Raw genomic sequence first — 16,541 nt, 5'->3', positions numbered from 1 at the left:
CTAAGAATTTACTCTTTTACTTTTCAGGTTTCAAAATTCAAGCTCATTACAATGTTATTTTTAGTTAAATTGCTACAAGTGAGTTTTTTTTTATTTCAAAATGTCACACTAACCAATTTAACAAAAAGAATTTAACAATATAAACAATTGGACCTGAATTTTGAAATGAAAGGGATTAAATCCCTAAAAATATAAGTATAAGGATTAAATTTCGAATTTGTGCAAAGTACAAATACCTATGACATAAGTTAACCAACTCTAAAACAACCAACTCTGACATGTTGCTTGTCAGCACATGGTGTAATGTGTAAAATATTTTAACCCAAAACCATTGTATCTATACTCATATTCATTATGAATTTATTGCTTCTAAGATTGATAAACAACAATGGTGGTTGCCTCAAAAAAAAAAAAAAGATTCGAGCTTGTCAAAGCCATGTGGTATAGAACTTAAAAGTATGTCAATTTTCTTGTCTAATTACCTAACCGTACAAACCTTTGTGATTCCTCGTTCAATAGTTTTCCTTTTTGGTCAAAACTTCAAACCGAATAAATCCTGTCACAAACGTGTTTGTTACAGTGTGTGAGCAGCATATACTTTTAGTCTCTTAAAACCCTTCGCATGTTTTTTTTTTTGTTGTTGTTCAAAATCTCTGCTTTTCTCATGTTATGGAAACCAACATGAAAAACCCAGTTTCTGGTTTTCTGGTTTCATTGATCTATGTTCTGTATTTTGCTCAGTTTTGTTGTGCTGTTGATACAATCAGACAAGGAGAAAGTGTTGCAGATGGCGGCGATAGTTTAGTGTCTGAAAATGAAACATTTGAACTAGGGTTTTTCAGTCCTGAAAACTCAACTTTCAGATATGTTGGAATTTGGTACAGGGTTGATGTGAAAACAGTTGTATGGGTTGCAAATAGAGACAACCCAATACCAACCAAGAATGGTGTTTTAAGGATTGGGGTTGATGGTAACTTAGTTGTTCTTAATGGGAACACTAATTTGGTTTGGTCATCTAATCTTACAGGTTTATCAAACAACACAGCAGCAATTCTCAGGGATACAGGCAATTTAGTGTTATCGAACACTGATACAAGTAAAGTTCATTGGCAAAGCTTTGAACATCCAACTGATACATTTTTGCCTGGTATGAGAGCACCAGTAAGTTCATTAATAGGTGAGTTTCATGTTTTTAGATCATGGAAATCAAGTAATGATCCTTCGTTAGGGAATTTCACTATGGGTGTTGATCCTAATGGTGGTCCACAAATTATTATATGGGATCAAAATAAGGGAAGAAGATGGAGAAGTGGGCAATGGAATTCAGTGATCTTTACAGGGATACCTAACATGAGTGATATTGCTAGTTTCTTGTATGGGTTTAAGTTATCACAACCTGATGAAAATAGGACACAATATTTCACATATGATCCTTCAAGCCCTTCCGATTTGTTGAGGTTTAGGTTAACTTGGGATGGAAGGGAACAACAATCGAGGTGGGACGATGATCGGAAAATGTGGACCGTTATGCAGACACAGCCGGATCCGGGTAATGTATGTGACCTGTATAACCATTGTGGTAACCATGCTACTTGTGATAACTTTGAAGCTGTGAAATGTAGTTGTATAGATGGGTTTAGGCCAAAGTCCCCAGATCAATGGAGTAAAGGGAATTGGTCGGGTGGTTGCGAACGGCGGATCGAATTGCAGTGCCAGAGGACTAATGGTAGTGCAGGGGAAGATGGGTTTAAAGGATTAAAGCACGTAAAGTTACCTGATTCGTCAAACTTGTTGTTGTCTGCTGGTAATATAGATGCTTGTGAAACAAGTTGCTTGGGGAATTGTTCGTGTACCGCGTATGCGTTTATTTCTGGAATTGGATGTATGACATGGGAAGGGGATTTGGTTGATCTTCAACATTTGGATGAAGCTGCGAATTTACAATTCTTCTACCGCGTCCATCGTTCGGAATTAGGTATGTTCATTAGAAGTTTTATTGCAGTTACTACATCTTGTACAACTTTTGTGATAGATTAACACCATTCTTTTTCGGTTTCTTATCGTAGATGGCAGTCGGAAGATATCCAACATTGTGATAATTATAATCTCTGTGTTGGGGGCATGCTTCTTGGTGGTCACCATATGGTTACTATGGAGATACAAGAAGCAGCTTAGAGGTGAGTTTTCTCCTTCAAAAAAGGTCATCTATGTCCATTTCAGGTCAGGGTATTAATTTGTTTTCTTCGGACTCTTTTCGTTTAGGTTTGCCTGTAGTTTCATCGATGCCGTGTTGCAAGGAGGATGACGTAGCGGTTATTAACGAGTCCAAGAACAAAGAATTTCCAGCAGATCTATCAGGAGGACCAGTTGACATACTTATAGACGGGAGTCAAGTTAACGAACCGGAGTTAACCGTCATTAACTTCAGTAGTTTGGCAGCTGCAACGAAGAACTTTAGTGAAGCAAACAGGCTTGGACACGGAGGTTTCGGTACCGTATACAAGGTGAATTTCATTTCTTCAACTAATTGCAAAACTATAATGTGTAAGTTATTATCATAGATCAGATTGACCGTAATAACACTTACTGTTTACGTTTATCACCAGGGAGAGCTACCCGGTGGCCAAGAAATAGCTGTAAAGCGGCTTTCGGGACAGTCAGGGCAAGGCCTAGAAGAGTTCAAAAATGAGATTATATTGATTGCTAAACTGCAACATAGGAATCTTGTTAGACTATTAGGCTGTTCCATTGAAGGGGATGAAAAGATGTTGATTTATGAATACATGCCTAATAAAAGCTTGGACTATATTCTTTTTGGTATGTTCCTAATCATGCCTAAATTTTCATTAAATTTTGTACTGAAAACTTGTGATTTTAACTGATAAAACTTTGTATGCCAGATGAAACCAAGCAAGAAAAGCTAGATTGGCGAACCCGATTCGGCATCATTGAAGGCATTGCAAGAGGACTCCTTTATTTACATCGAGATTCAAGGCTTCGAATCATTCATAGAGACTTGAAAGCCAGTAACATCTTGTTGGACGCTGAAATGAATCCGAAGATTTCAGACTTTGGCATGGCTAGGATCTTTGGGGGAAACCAAAATGAAGCGAATACGATTCGAGTCGTTGGCACATAGTAAGCAAAAATACAAAACAATACATGTTTATAGATATTAAAATGTCAATAGCTTTGAAAGATCTAAACGCTTTCTTTAATGGTTTTAAAATTGCAGTGGATATATGTCACCTGAATATGCAATGGAAGGATTATTTTCAGTGAAGTCTGATGTGTACAGCTTTGGGGTATTACTGTTAGAAATTGTTAGTGGCCGGCGAAATACTAGCTTCCGTTCATCTGATTATACAAGTCTTATTGCATATGTAAGTACCAATACCACCATTTACCGAGTTTTGTTAGAAATGTTAATTGTACAAGTCAAGTTGGTTTTAGATCGGGTTACAAGGTTTTAAAACTTTTATATCATTTCGGTTCTTATTAATTTTAATTGGTAATTTTGAGTTTGAGTCAATTTTAAGTTTGTACAATTTTAGATTCTAATCATTGCTCAACCGTTTAAGGCTAGATAAAACCTTTTAAGGCTAGTTCATAGGATTTTGAATTTTGGTCCCTTAGAGTCGGAAACATTTCTGATTACTTGTTTAAGTTGCTTTGAATCTAACTCATTTAGAATTCAATTTATTTAAGGGTTCAGTTAATTAGATTTAGTTGAACGTGATTGTGTTGTTTATTGGGCTAATTCAGATCCGAGTTTGGGCTGTTTGAGTTGGATTTGGGTTTGGGTCATGATTGACGGGTTTAGATTTTGTTAGGTCTAATTCTGGTTTTAGTCCCTATAATATGTTAAAGTAGAATGATTAAACTTTAAATCTCAACTAAAACCAGAATTAAATCATTTCATTATTGAATTTGCGTTATTGAAATGGATCTTTGTTCAACTTTTAAGGCATGGAGTCTTTGGAATGAAGATAAAGCAATGGAGATGGTGGATCCATCCATTAGAGATTCATGCTCGACAACCCAAGTGTTGAAATGCATACACATAGGGATGCTATGCGTGCAGGACTCAGCCATGCACAGGCCAACAATGGCTGCCGTGGTGTTAATGCTAGAGACCGAAACACCAACACTCCCAATGCCGAAACAACCCACATATACCTCCATGAGAAGCTTGATGGATGCAGAATATAGTATGGATATTCATGAAACTGCATCGTCTAAAGATGTCACAGTGACAATGGTGGATGGTAGATAAGAAATTTGATAGTATTTGGTCACTTACATTTGTATTGTTTTGATATGTTGATGTAAAAATATATATGTACACACACGTATTCTTTTATAGCATTCATGAAACTCCAATGGAATTGTAATCATAGTTTTGGTTTAATTTTGGTTTTAGTTTGTCTGTTAAAATTGAAGATTTTGATTAATTTGGTAAAATTTGATGGTTTTATCTTTATAATGATACTAATAAATTCATATTGAAAACACTATTAATTGTTACCATTAAAATATCGTTGTGGATCTATTTTGTTGATAATTTTTTTATAGTAAAGATTGCACAAACAATTTTTTTAGAGTAATAAATCACATCATTACTTTAACTACTACAATTAAAAGTGATGACGTCATACTTTTGTTTCACAATAAGGCGACAATTATCCAAGTTATCAAAATATAAGATTATTTAATATATTGTCTTATTTGATTCATTTCGTTAAAATATAATATTTTATTATTTGATTGGGGAAATTACTTAAAAGTAGTACATTTTATTAACTTTTCCTCATTCAATTTTTTTGCTTAAGTATTTTATTTTACTGATAAATGAATGAATATTTGTATTAAATTAATTGCATATCTTCTTCCTCGGATGAATAAATTAGGTATAATGATTTGATTTGGCACTTTAACTTTATAAAAAAAATCATTTTAGCTTTTTATTTAATTTTTCACTTTTTTATCCCTTAAATTTACGTTTTTTTTTTCAAATAACCCTAAAATGAATAAAAAAGTTAATATTTTTCTAACTTTGTTGACGTTGCAGATGACAAGTTAGCATTTAATTAATTTTAAAAAATTAAATATTTTAAAAATTTTAAAATCATTAAAACTATTAAAAATGTATTAATATATATATTTTTAATATTTTAAAATTTTAAAAAATAATTAAATATTGACGTGCTATCTGCATGTACGCCACAACAACAAAATTAACAAAACATTTCCATTAATTTTAAGGTGATTTAACAAAAAATTATAAAAATAAAATATTACTTTTTTAATTTCAGTACACATTAAGCCTTAATATTCAAAGATAAGATATTAATTTTTAAAACTTATCCAATTTTCATATAACTACCACTAAATATTTAATAATAATAACTAACGAACTAATAAATTAACTTTTAATTAAATTATTGTTTTTTATTATTTACATAACTTCTCACCAATAATTTTAAAAATTTCCTTTAAAAAATTAATTATTTTATATTTAAAATATTTAATTTTTTCACCAACATTTGCGTATGAAAAATTCTACTTATAGTCTTTATTTTAATACAAATCCTATTTTTTAAAAACAATGAATTAAGTCATTCTCTACGTTGACCTTTTCAAAAGCATAAAAAAAATCATGAAATATTTATTGCATGCAATGTAACACCTTTTCGAACATAAATATAAAACCTTAATGTAAAATGTGGGTAAGGAATCTTCTAATAAAACAATCAACCAATAAATTGACTTTTGATTATTCTATAAAACCTTTGAAATCATAAATGCCGCACAAAATTACAAAAGAAAATTATATATATATATTTTTTATGTAAAATCCAACCTAAAAGTAGGTTAAAATCCATAACGATAGATGTAAATATATACTAGATTACGGAAGGTGAAAGTTTTATATAATAGTTTTTTAATATATATAAAATGATAAAATTGATATATGAAAGATTTTAATATGAAAAGATAAAATTAAGGAGCTTTTGGTATCTTTATAGTTGAGTTGAGACATGAGGGTGAATGTCATATAAATAAATAGAAGAAATTCACTTATATCAGTATAAAATTTATTAATTTTTAATTATTTTCAAAAAAAAATTAACATTAAAACCATCCTAGAGGGAGGGGAAAGGGATGGCAGCGGCACTCTTGGTATGAAAAATTTTCTATTTAGACCCTTTTATAGTTTATAAAATTTTAAATTTGTAATGGTAAAATTGTACTTTGGTCTCAAAAAATTATAAAAAATTTGATTTAATCATTTAAAAATTATAAAGATATAATCTATTAAAATGATAAAATTACATTTTTATTATCATAAAAATATACAATTTAATCCTGACCTCCAATAAGATTTTCTTAGTTTGACCTACTTTTTCTATCCTAACCGCAACCACTTTCTTAGTTTTTATTCCAATAATTAAACTCTAACTATGAACATTAAGGTGTAGTCCAACGAAAATTTAGAAGAAAAGAAGATAGAATGAAAGAAAGTTGAAAAAAGATTTTATTGTTGAAAAAAAATGGAAATTGATTATTTTATGGTGGAATATAAATTGAGAAAATGAAAGAAACTAATGTTTGTTGTGGAAATTGGAATAGAAAAGAGAAGGTTGTAATGTCATAATAAGAAATTTAATTTAATCTTAGTTTTATATTTATTTTGATCATTTAAAATAAGTGAAGTTAATGAGTTTTAATTTAGGCGTTGTGTGATAAACTGAAAAATTAAATACTAAAAAATAAGTGTCGATAAATTACGTACGTATTATTTAAGTTATAAAATTTTGTAATATATTACTTAAAATTAATTTTTGAATATAATTACATTACTTTATAAATATGAAGCAATGTAATTATAGATTTATAAATATAATTACATTACTTAAAATTAATTACATTGCTTTATAAATTATAGAAAAATATTCAGCATTTTATCTTTAATTTTTAAACATTTCATCTTATTATAAATAAATATTAAAATTAAAATGTAAAATTTTCTAATAAATAAAATAAAATAGAATTAATTAATTAAAGATATTCTCCATTGAATGATAAATAGCTCTTACTTATTATTTTCTACACCTTTTATAAAAAATATATATATCTAACTGTTTTATTTTAAATTATCAAACATGTGTTAAGAATATAACTCATTAAAAATATTAATTTTTAATTGATTTAACTTTTTCAATAGTCTATTAAACAAGACTTTATGGTAAGTAGATTCTTCCTCAATTGATATTATTTGATATAATATATGTGAAAATTTTAAATTTCATAAACAATGATTGAAAAGGTGATATCATGGGTAAAACTAGAAAATAACTTAAATTTGTTATATAAGTTGTAATTTCATAAAAATTTAAAGCGCCAAATGGTATATTTATGATTTTTGAGACGTCAAAACGATTACATATCCTTTTATGTACTTCGATAGATGTGATTACAGGGAATTATACAAAAGAAGAAATATATATATATTTATTTATTTTTAAAATGTTTTACCATCAGTGGAGTTAAAAAAACCTTAAATATATATTTCACTATTATATAGATAAATAAAACATGCATTTTTTTTTTGAAATTTTACAACAACAGTATAATTAAAGTATATGTGTCACTTGTTGTATCACTTGTTGTAGAATCAAATTTTTATGGCACAAATAGATTAAAAACTGGAACAAAAAATTAAACTATTACGGTGCAAACTAAATACTAGGTCAATTCAGACTATGAACTAACTAATTGAGTTAAAATTCAAACATAGCAATAATTTATGGACTATGGTTGGAACTGAAGACCCGCATACTATAATTACATATAGTGGATTTTGAACTTAGATACTCAAAATCCATAATCTTCACTTTTGCCAATTGAATCAAAACCTCATTGATAAAATATGTTATTTTTCATTTTTGTTAGTTGAAATAAAAAAATTTCTATTATTAATGTACCAAACATCAATTATCAATTTTTTTAATCACAAAATTAAAGAGCAAATTTAGATTCTAGTGTAAAATTGGAATGGAAAAATGAAAATATTGATGATTTGACTTGAATTGAATGCGAAAGATGAGAAAATTATAAAATTTAATATAATTTAATTGATATATAGAGATATTCAACATAAATTTGGTAAGAGACTAAAGAGAGACAATTAAAAAGTAAGAAGTAAACAGAGAAATCCAAGTAGAATACCTAACGTCTAAAACTCAAAAGTGACTATCACTAATTTGGTTAGAGGGTCCAACTTTCTTTGTCCATCACTCATGAATGGTCTCTTTCTGTGTGTGAATCATTAATTTCCTTCATGGAATGGGAATTAAAACCGTTTAAAAATCGAAATTTTTAGTATATCGAAACTGGATTCATAATTGAATTTTTCATATTATCAGGGTTTTTTTTTAATTTAATCAAGAGTTTTAGAACCAAATAAATAATTGAATAGATAAGGTTAATCGTTTTTGGTTGTATTAGTCTGATTGATTTATTTAGTTTAATTAAATAAATCATTAAAATTTTATAATAATTAAAAAATATTTAAAATGGAAAAGCATGTTGAACTGATTTAATTGCAAGTTTTTTTTAGGTTAATTCAATCAATTTTGAGTAATTCGAGAGTTAATTGATCTAATTTCTCTCTTTATGAACCTATATTTCATCTGATTTTTGTTAAACAAGCAATTTCTTAACTCTGTTAATTGAGATAAAAAATTTAGAATAAGTTCTACTCAAGATTATTAAGCTATTAGTAAGTTTACGTTTTAGTCACTCAACTTCAAAAGTTTTAAACTAGTCATTGAACTATTAAAAAATTTTCATTTAAGTCACTGGGTGTTAAAATCGTTGTTGTATGACCTTTTCTTTTTGCACCACCTGCACTAATAAAAAACTCACATTCTCATTCTCTTCTACAATTAAATTTTTTCATGCAACAATTTTGAATGTCATGAATCTGCGAACTATCATCCAAATAGTTTTCTACTATGATCTTCAACATTAACCGTCAAATAGACTTGGATTTAAGACATGTTCTACTAGAATTGTTGTTGAGAGCTTGCTAGCTGAACTTTAAAAAGAATTTAATAGCTCAGTGACTTAAATGAAAATTTTCGAATAGTTTAATAATTATTTTGTAACTTTTTGAATTTAAGTGATCAAAACTAGATTTACGAATCATTTAGTGACCTTGGATATAGTTTATCCAAAAATATATTATTAATCATTTTTATTAATCACAAAATTCAAGAGTAAATGTATATTGTAGTCTAGAATTGGAATGGGAAAAATGTGTCTTTAGATGACTCGACTTGGATTGAATATGAAAGGTGAGAAAAATAAAAATAAAAATTTAATTTAATTGATAGAATATAGCATTTAAAAATATTCAACATAAATTTGGTAGAAGTCTAAAATGGGACAATTAAAGTAAAATCAATAGAGAAATCCAAGTAGAATATCTACCGTCTAAATACTCAAAAAGTGACTACTTTGATAAGAGGGTCCAGCTTTCTTTGTCCATCAATTGTCTCTTTCTACTTCTGAATCTTTAATTTCCTTCGTGCACGGGAATTACATTAATTTTTATTTTTATGGTATTGGTTCAATCAATTGAAACATTAAGTTTTAATTTACTTTAGTAGTCATTTTATTTAAATTCAATTTAAATTAAACTAGTATAAATAAAAAAAATTCAAAATTTGAGAGATCAAAATCTTAAAATCATTTAAACCTTTCATGAACATGAATTATTTCAAAATAAAAAATTTAAATTTATTGATTCAAATTCAAATTTAAATCTAAACTAGTTTGAACTTAAATCTAAAATGATAAAAACTCAAAATGCTTCTAACATTCACTACTACAATTCAAAAAATTTGAACCATAAATTAAATTATCCTAACTCAAAACAATTCAAGACAATAAATTAAATAAAAAAATCAAAATTCAAAAAATTAACCCGATTTAAAATTAACTTAGATAGGCATAATGAGAATGCGGCCATTCCTACACCTTTTCGTTCTTAAATATGAACAAAGAGTTAGGTGATCTTCCCATGTTCAATCTTTGACCTAGTTAAACACATTTTACAAACCCAATTCGTCATTTTTGGAATTTGGTTGCTATATTTGCTTTGCCCAATTTTCAATGAAAAAAATAACAGAGACAAATTAAAAAAAAAAAGGCAAGCAAATTAGTCAAGCATTATCTCCTATCAAACAATCCCAAATGTCTTCATAACGATCAACAATAAACCAAACACAGCACTTTTATTTTTTTTTTTGGGGGGGGGGGGGGTTTAAAACCAAAAAAAAAACCCATACCCCAAAGAGTAAATGGAAAGTATGGGAAATTTAACCACAATTCACCATTTTTGCTTCTTCTTCACTGTGTTTTTTATCTTCTTCCCTAAAATTTCTGTTTGTGTTGATACTTTGAGTGGTACACAGTTTATTACACAGAACCAAACTATTGTCTCTCAAGGTGATGTGTTCGAGCTTGGATTCTTTAATTTGGATAATCCAGGTGAATGGTATGTTGGGATATGGTACAAGAACATACCCGACAGGACATATGTGTGGGTTGCTAACAGAGATAACCCTGTTTCGAACTCATCAGGTGTTTTCAAAGTGGAGGATCGGAACTTGGTGTTGTTAGACGAAGGGAACAACCTTGTTTGGTCCTCGAACATAACAAAGGGTGATGCAGACAAGTATAATCCAGTGGCACAGTTGTTGGATTCTGGGAATTTGGTTCTGAGAGAAGCGAATTCCGATGGTGAAACCGACTACTATTTATGGCGAAGCTTCGATTATCCGACCGATACGTTATTACCAGACATGAAACTCGGGTGGGATTTAAACACAGGTTTCAACCGGTTTTTGACGTCTTGGAAAACAAGAAACGATCCTTCGTCTGGTGATTTCACATTCAAGTTAGATTACAAAGGATTCCCGGAAATATTTTTACGGAACAAACAAGATATCGAATACCGAAGTGGTCCGTGGAACGGTCTTCGATTTAGCGGCGTACCGGAAATGAAACCGCTCGATTACATGAACTTCAGCTTCGTCACTAACCAAGACGAGGTATATTACTCGTTTTATATTACGAACAATAATTTGTTTTCCAGGTTAAGAGTGACACAAACCGGTACACTTGAAAGACTAACATGGATACCCGACACCAAGCAATGGAATCCGTTTTGGTACGCGCCGAAAGATCAGTGCGACAAATACAGCGAGTGCGGTCCGTATGGTATATGTGATACTAACGCTTCCCCTGTTTGTAAATGTCCTAAAGGGTTTACACCAAAGAATGAACAAGCTTGGGATTTGAGAGATGGGTCTAGTGGTTGTGTTAGAAAAAATGATTTGGATTGTGGGAAAGATAAGTTCTTGCATTTGGTCAATATGAAATTGCCTGAAAGTACAAATACTGTGGTGTATAGGTCCATGAATTTCAAGGATTGCCAAGCTTTTTGTGCTAGGAATTGTTCTTGTACTGCTTTTTCTAATTGGGATATTAGGAATGGGGGTATAGGGTGTGTTATTTGGATTGGTGACCTTATTGATTTGAGGCAATATACAAGTGATGGTGGTGGGCAAGATTTGTTTATTCGATTGGCAGCTTCAGATTTAGGTACGTTGCGAAATTCCCATTCTTTGAATTTTCTTTTTCTAATATAATTTTGAAGTATGTTTTTAAACTAACTATATTTTTAAAAGAAATAGTTTGCTTTAGAGATCAAACCCACATTAATTTATCCCAAATTCTAGTAGTACAGGCTCTTGGAATACAACCAGTTTTACCAAGATTTGATGAACACCATAGGTGACCATAATGAGTTGTTTCGTTTAATTAATATATGTTTTCCAAATGGTCTAATTTGGTTCTAGTCCTTTTCCTATGCTAAAATATCTACTTAGATGAAATTATTATTATGTTCGAATCGATAATATCTGTTAGCCGTTGCCGTTAAAGTGAACATGTACAATTTTTTAAATAGCCTTAATCTTTTAGCCAAAGATTTGTAAGAGGAGGTAAAGAGGTCTTGCTCCCCTAAAAGATTTGAAAATTTATCATTAAACCTTTCAAAAATTTTAAAAACTTTACTTAGGCCCTTCATTTTTTTTTTTTGAAAATTATAATTTTTTTTTCATAAAAAGTTTGAAATTTTCAATTAAACCCTCTAAATTTTTTTAAAGCTTTTTAATTAAACTTTTCAAAACTTAATGTCAAGTTCTGTCACTACTTTCAACTGGAAATGCCACTTTTTTCAACTGAAAATTTATAAGAAGTTGAACATGGTTGACCAGATTTCCATGATACAACTATGTGAGTGAATAATAGTAAAAAAAAAAAGAGTTTAAGTTATCACTTTAACAACAACAACTAACATTGTTATCAATTTGAATTTACGAATAACATCATAAAATTAAATAAACCAAATTATATCATATTAACATGATAGAGGGACTAAACCCAAATTAGACCCTATATATATATTAATTTATACTCCTCCCATGATTAGTTCCGTGACATGATACCTTAATAAAAAAGTTGTCACTATTTTCCCAATGTCCCCACTCTCTTACCTAAAAAGCCTTTGTACAGTAAATGCAAATTCAAAACAGTCTTAATTCTTTCTTGAAAGTTTCCACTAAGTGAACCGTCGTTTTTGACTTTGGCCCATATTAAATGGATGCCAACGTTACTTGTTTCGTCTTTTATTTTTTTTTTCATGTTTCGCTTTCTTAAGTTAAATTCTAAGCAATTACGTCCCCTAACAGTCTATTAATTTAATGCTAATTTCAATTTTTTTCAAGCGGGACAATAATTCCTTTTTTTGTGTGTGTGGTCAATAAAGGTCTAGTTGGGAAGGGGGTTTTCAACTATAGAAAGGATTAAAAAAAGAATTAAAGTGTAAAAGGTCGCTTTATATCATTTTCTGGGTTGCCCTTACACCTTCTCTTACCTAATACAATTACCCTCTTTTTATGCCACTGTTTAAAGGAAAAGGATATCAAAACATGCTGGTTTCCATTACTTTGTAATTGAGTCCAATCGAATTTACATAGTGATAAATTTAAGTTTAAGTTCAATTTGAAATTGAAGATTTAATATGTGGTATTAAACTATGAGCTGTTTATTAAAATTGTCTCAATTAATTGCTTGTTAATTACTGAACTAAACTCAAAATTTTCGAATTGAATTCAAATAGTTTACAAACATTAATGTCTCAGTTACATATGTAATTTCGATGCCATTTGTCTTGCTTTGAAGGTACAGTACTTTGAAATCCCATATTTGCGTCCCACATGTGTAAATACGTGGGTTTTGCTCCAGAGTCCAGATATATTCTAATTAATTAATTAATTGTCAGTGATATTTGTAATAAAACTATTCTAACTTTTTTTTAAAAAAAAAAACTTTAGTAAATGACTTTTATGATTGTAATCTTATACTAAAGTTCTAAGTTCTTAAGGTTTTGATTCTTTAGAACCTAATGGCCTACCTTCTTTACCTTTAGGTAACCACACATGGAGTAGGATTTGTTGAAAAATTAGCCCTAAATTAAGTCATAATCCACCTAAAATGATGTAATATTTAGGCCCAAATCCCATAAACTAAGTAGATCATAAGTACAACTGGTCTATGATCCAAGAGCAGGTCACTGGGCTATGTAAATATATTTGGTCAAATTTTGACTTTAGCCCCTCTTATTTGGTCAAATTTTGACTGTAGCCCCTCTACTACCATAAAATTTAAGATTTAGTCTCAATATTTTAGACACTAATAAAATCAAATTATGGTTTCTTTTTTTCCCCTTCTTTAGGAGATGGTGGGAATACAACTGCTGTAATTACAGGCACTACAGTGGGTGGTGGCGTTTTGATTTTAGGACTGATAGCCATTGTCATATGGAAGAAGAAGAAGGCAATGAAAAGAAGTGGAAAAATAGAAAAGAAAGGTAAAATGGATGTAATTATCCCTTTATTTTTTTCCATTTTTCATTTTAGGCTTCAAGGTTTATATGTCTTTTTTTGTTCATTCAGGTCCTCTTGAAAGAAGTCAAGATTTTCTATTGAACGAAGTGGTCATCTCAGGCAAGAAGGAATACTCGGGCGAAAGTAATCCCGATGAAATTGAATTACCATTGTTCGATTTCAACACCATTGTAACGGCTACAAACAACTTCGTCGATGAAAATAAGCTCGGACAAGGTGGTTTCGGAAGTGTATACATGGTAAATTTCAATGAAACAGGCTAGTTTAGCATTATTATTACGGTTGAAAACATGCTTTTTCGAAATCTTAACCATGAAAACATGTGTGGTAATACATGCAGGGTAGGTTGCTTGAGGGTGAAGAAATAGCTGTAAAAAGGCTTTCAAAGAACTCGGGGCAAGGGACTGAAGAGTTCAAGAATGAGGTTAGGTTAATTGCAAGGCTACAACATCGGAACTTGGTTCGACTTGTAGGTTGTTGCGTCGAAACAGATGAGAAGATGTTAGTTTACGAGTACATGGAAAACAAAAGCCTTGATTCTGTGTTATTCAGTGAGTTCCTCTCTCACAACTTGAAGAAATTTAATGTAGGTAAACAATTGTACATCCATGGCATTGATTGAAAAGTTTCTTGCAGATAAAGCAAAAAGCTCCCTGTTAAATTGGCAAAAGCGGTTCAACATTATTTGCGGTATTGCTAGAGGATTATTGTATCTTCACCAGGATTCGAGGTTTAGGATCGTGCATAGAGATCTCAAAGCAAGCAATATTTTGCTTGACGGAAAAATGAACCCGAAAATTTCGGATTTTGGGATGGCTAGAATATTTTCTGGTGATCAAATTGAGGCTAATACTAAGAGAGTTGTTGGAACTTAGTAAGTGCCGTAAAAAAATTCTAATTTTTCTTTGTCGAAATCAAAATTTTATAATCGTAATTATCGTTGATATGCAGTGGTTATATGTCGCCTGAATACGCAATGGATGGTAATTTCTCAACAAAATCTGATGTTTTTAGCTTTGGTGTTTTGGTGTTGGAGATTGTCAGTGGGAAGAAGAACAGAGGATTCTATCACTCAAATAGTGAACTCAACCTTCTAGGCCATGTAAGCAGCTAACCACACATTATATTTCTAAATTCTAATGAAGCTTATAATGTTATTGGACGGATTGGGTTAATTTTTTGTCGAATTAAACCGAATTTTTAAAATTTTGCATGTTTTTAATTCAAATATTTCAGATTCGGGTCATTTTGAGTTTAGTTTGTTTGGAGTTTAAGGTTGAAATTTTCGAGTCGGGCTATTATAATCAATTTATATTTAGATTATTTACTTTTTTATAATCAAATCAGGTCATATCATATTTGGACTCAAATTAATCCAATCAGGTTTTTAAATTCGATTTTGGAGGACGGTTTTTTTAGTCTGGTCATTATTAATTTAGATCATTTCTAGTTATAGTTGGTACATATCTAAACTATTTTTGTGTTTAATTTATTTCAAGTTTGGGTTGTTGTTAATTTGATTCAAATTGAATCTGAATCAAACTAGATTAAATTGAATTTTTATTCGTATTAATCAAATCAAAATTTCAAATTCGAGTTTGAATTCGGTTCTCATAACTCTCACAGGCTTGGAGATCATGGAAAGAAGGGAAGGGATTGGAGTTAATAGATCCAGCAGTGGGTGATACCTATGATGAACAAGAAGTGCTGAGGTGCATTCAGGTCGGTTTGTTGTGCGTTCAAGAACGTGCCGAAAACCGGCCGACGATGTCAACGGTGGTGTTGATGTTGAACAGCGAAACAGCAACAATGGCTCAGCCTAAAACACCTGGCTTTTGCCTTGGAAGAAACACACATGAAACAGATTCATCTACAAGCAAGCAAGATGAATCATGCACTGTGAACCAAGTCACTGTTACAATGCTAGATGCTAGGTAGTGAAAAGCTTCACATGCCTCATCCATGGCTATGTTGTATATTCTTATTTATTATTTTAAAGCTTTTTTCTATAACTTTTGTGGCAGTTTTGGGTCTTCCATTAAATGTTTTTTTTTTTTTTGTTAAAAGAAAGAATTGTGATTCATGGTTGATTTCGTAGTCCTTTGTCTTTCTTTGCTGATTTGCTAGTTGAATGGTAAATAAATGGGAACACTAATCTTCAAGAAAAGCTCTAATTGATGTGTAATTATGATTGTGCATTGTAATAGATTATCATGATCAATAGACGGATATAGTATTATCCCTTTTTTGGGTTATATTGTGTTACTGTGATTACTATATCTCAATTTCAAAATTAAGTAAATTGATCTCCTTAAAGAAAAGAGTAATTTAATGTTTGTCAATTTTAAAAGTGAGTAACTAAAGGCAATTAATTATGGCGTTATTGTCTTTTTGTCAATTGTACGTAATTTTGATTGCTATAATAATAAATTTAGTCTTTTATGTTCACATGTTTTGTTTATTTGATCTTGATTCTAAAAAAAAAAATTCAACCTC

At 30.3% G+C, this 16,541-nt stretch overlaps 1 protein-coding gene across 1 annotated transcript; it reads left to right on the top strand.

Annotated features, from left to right (window-relative positions):
- The first annotated feature begins 368 nt into the window (after positions 1 to 368).
- On the top strand, positions 369 to 16,300 carry LOC107925254 (uncharacterized). The gene is made up of 14 exons (XM_016855897.2): positions 369 to 1,975; positions 2,067 to 2,177; positions 2,263 to 2,504; positions 2,607 to 2,817; positions 2,901 to 3,138; positions 3,236 to 3,383; positions 3,968 to 4,273; positions 10,371 to 11,676; positions 13,874 to 14,008; positions 14,094 to 14,284; positions 14,386 to 14,596; positions 14,682 to 14,919; positions 14,997 to 15,147; positions 15,672 to 16,300. Exons 1-14 carry the CDS (start codon positions 670 to 672, stop codon positions 15,981 to 15,983), a joined length of 5,106 nt encoding a protein of 1,701 aa, XP_016711386.2. The 5' UTR covers positions 369 to 669; the 3' UTR covers positions 15,984 to 16,300.
- Positions 16,301 to 16,541: the final 241 nt, after the last annotated feature.

This window comes from Gossypium hirsutum, chromosome A10, assembly GCF_007990345.1.
Source record: "Gossypium hirsutum isolate 1008001.06 chromosome A10, Gossypium_hirsutum_v2.1, whole genome shotgun sequence".
Classification (NCBI taxonomy): Eukaryota; Viridiplantae; Streptophyta; class Magnoliopsida; order Malvales; family Malvaceae; genus Gossypium; species Gossypium hirsutum.
This window is presented reverse-complemented; position numbering and strand designations above follow the sequence as displayed.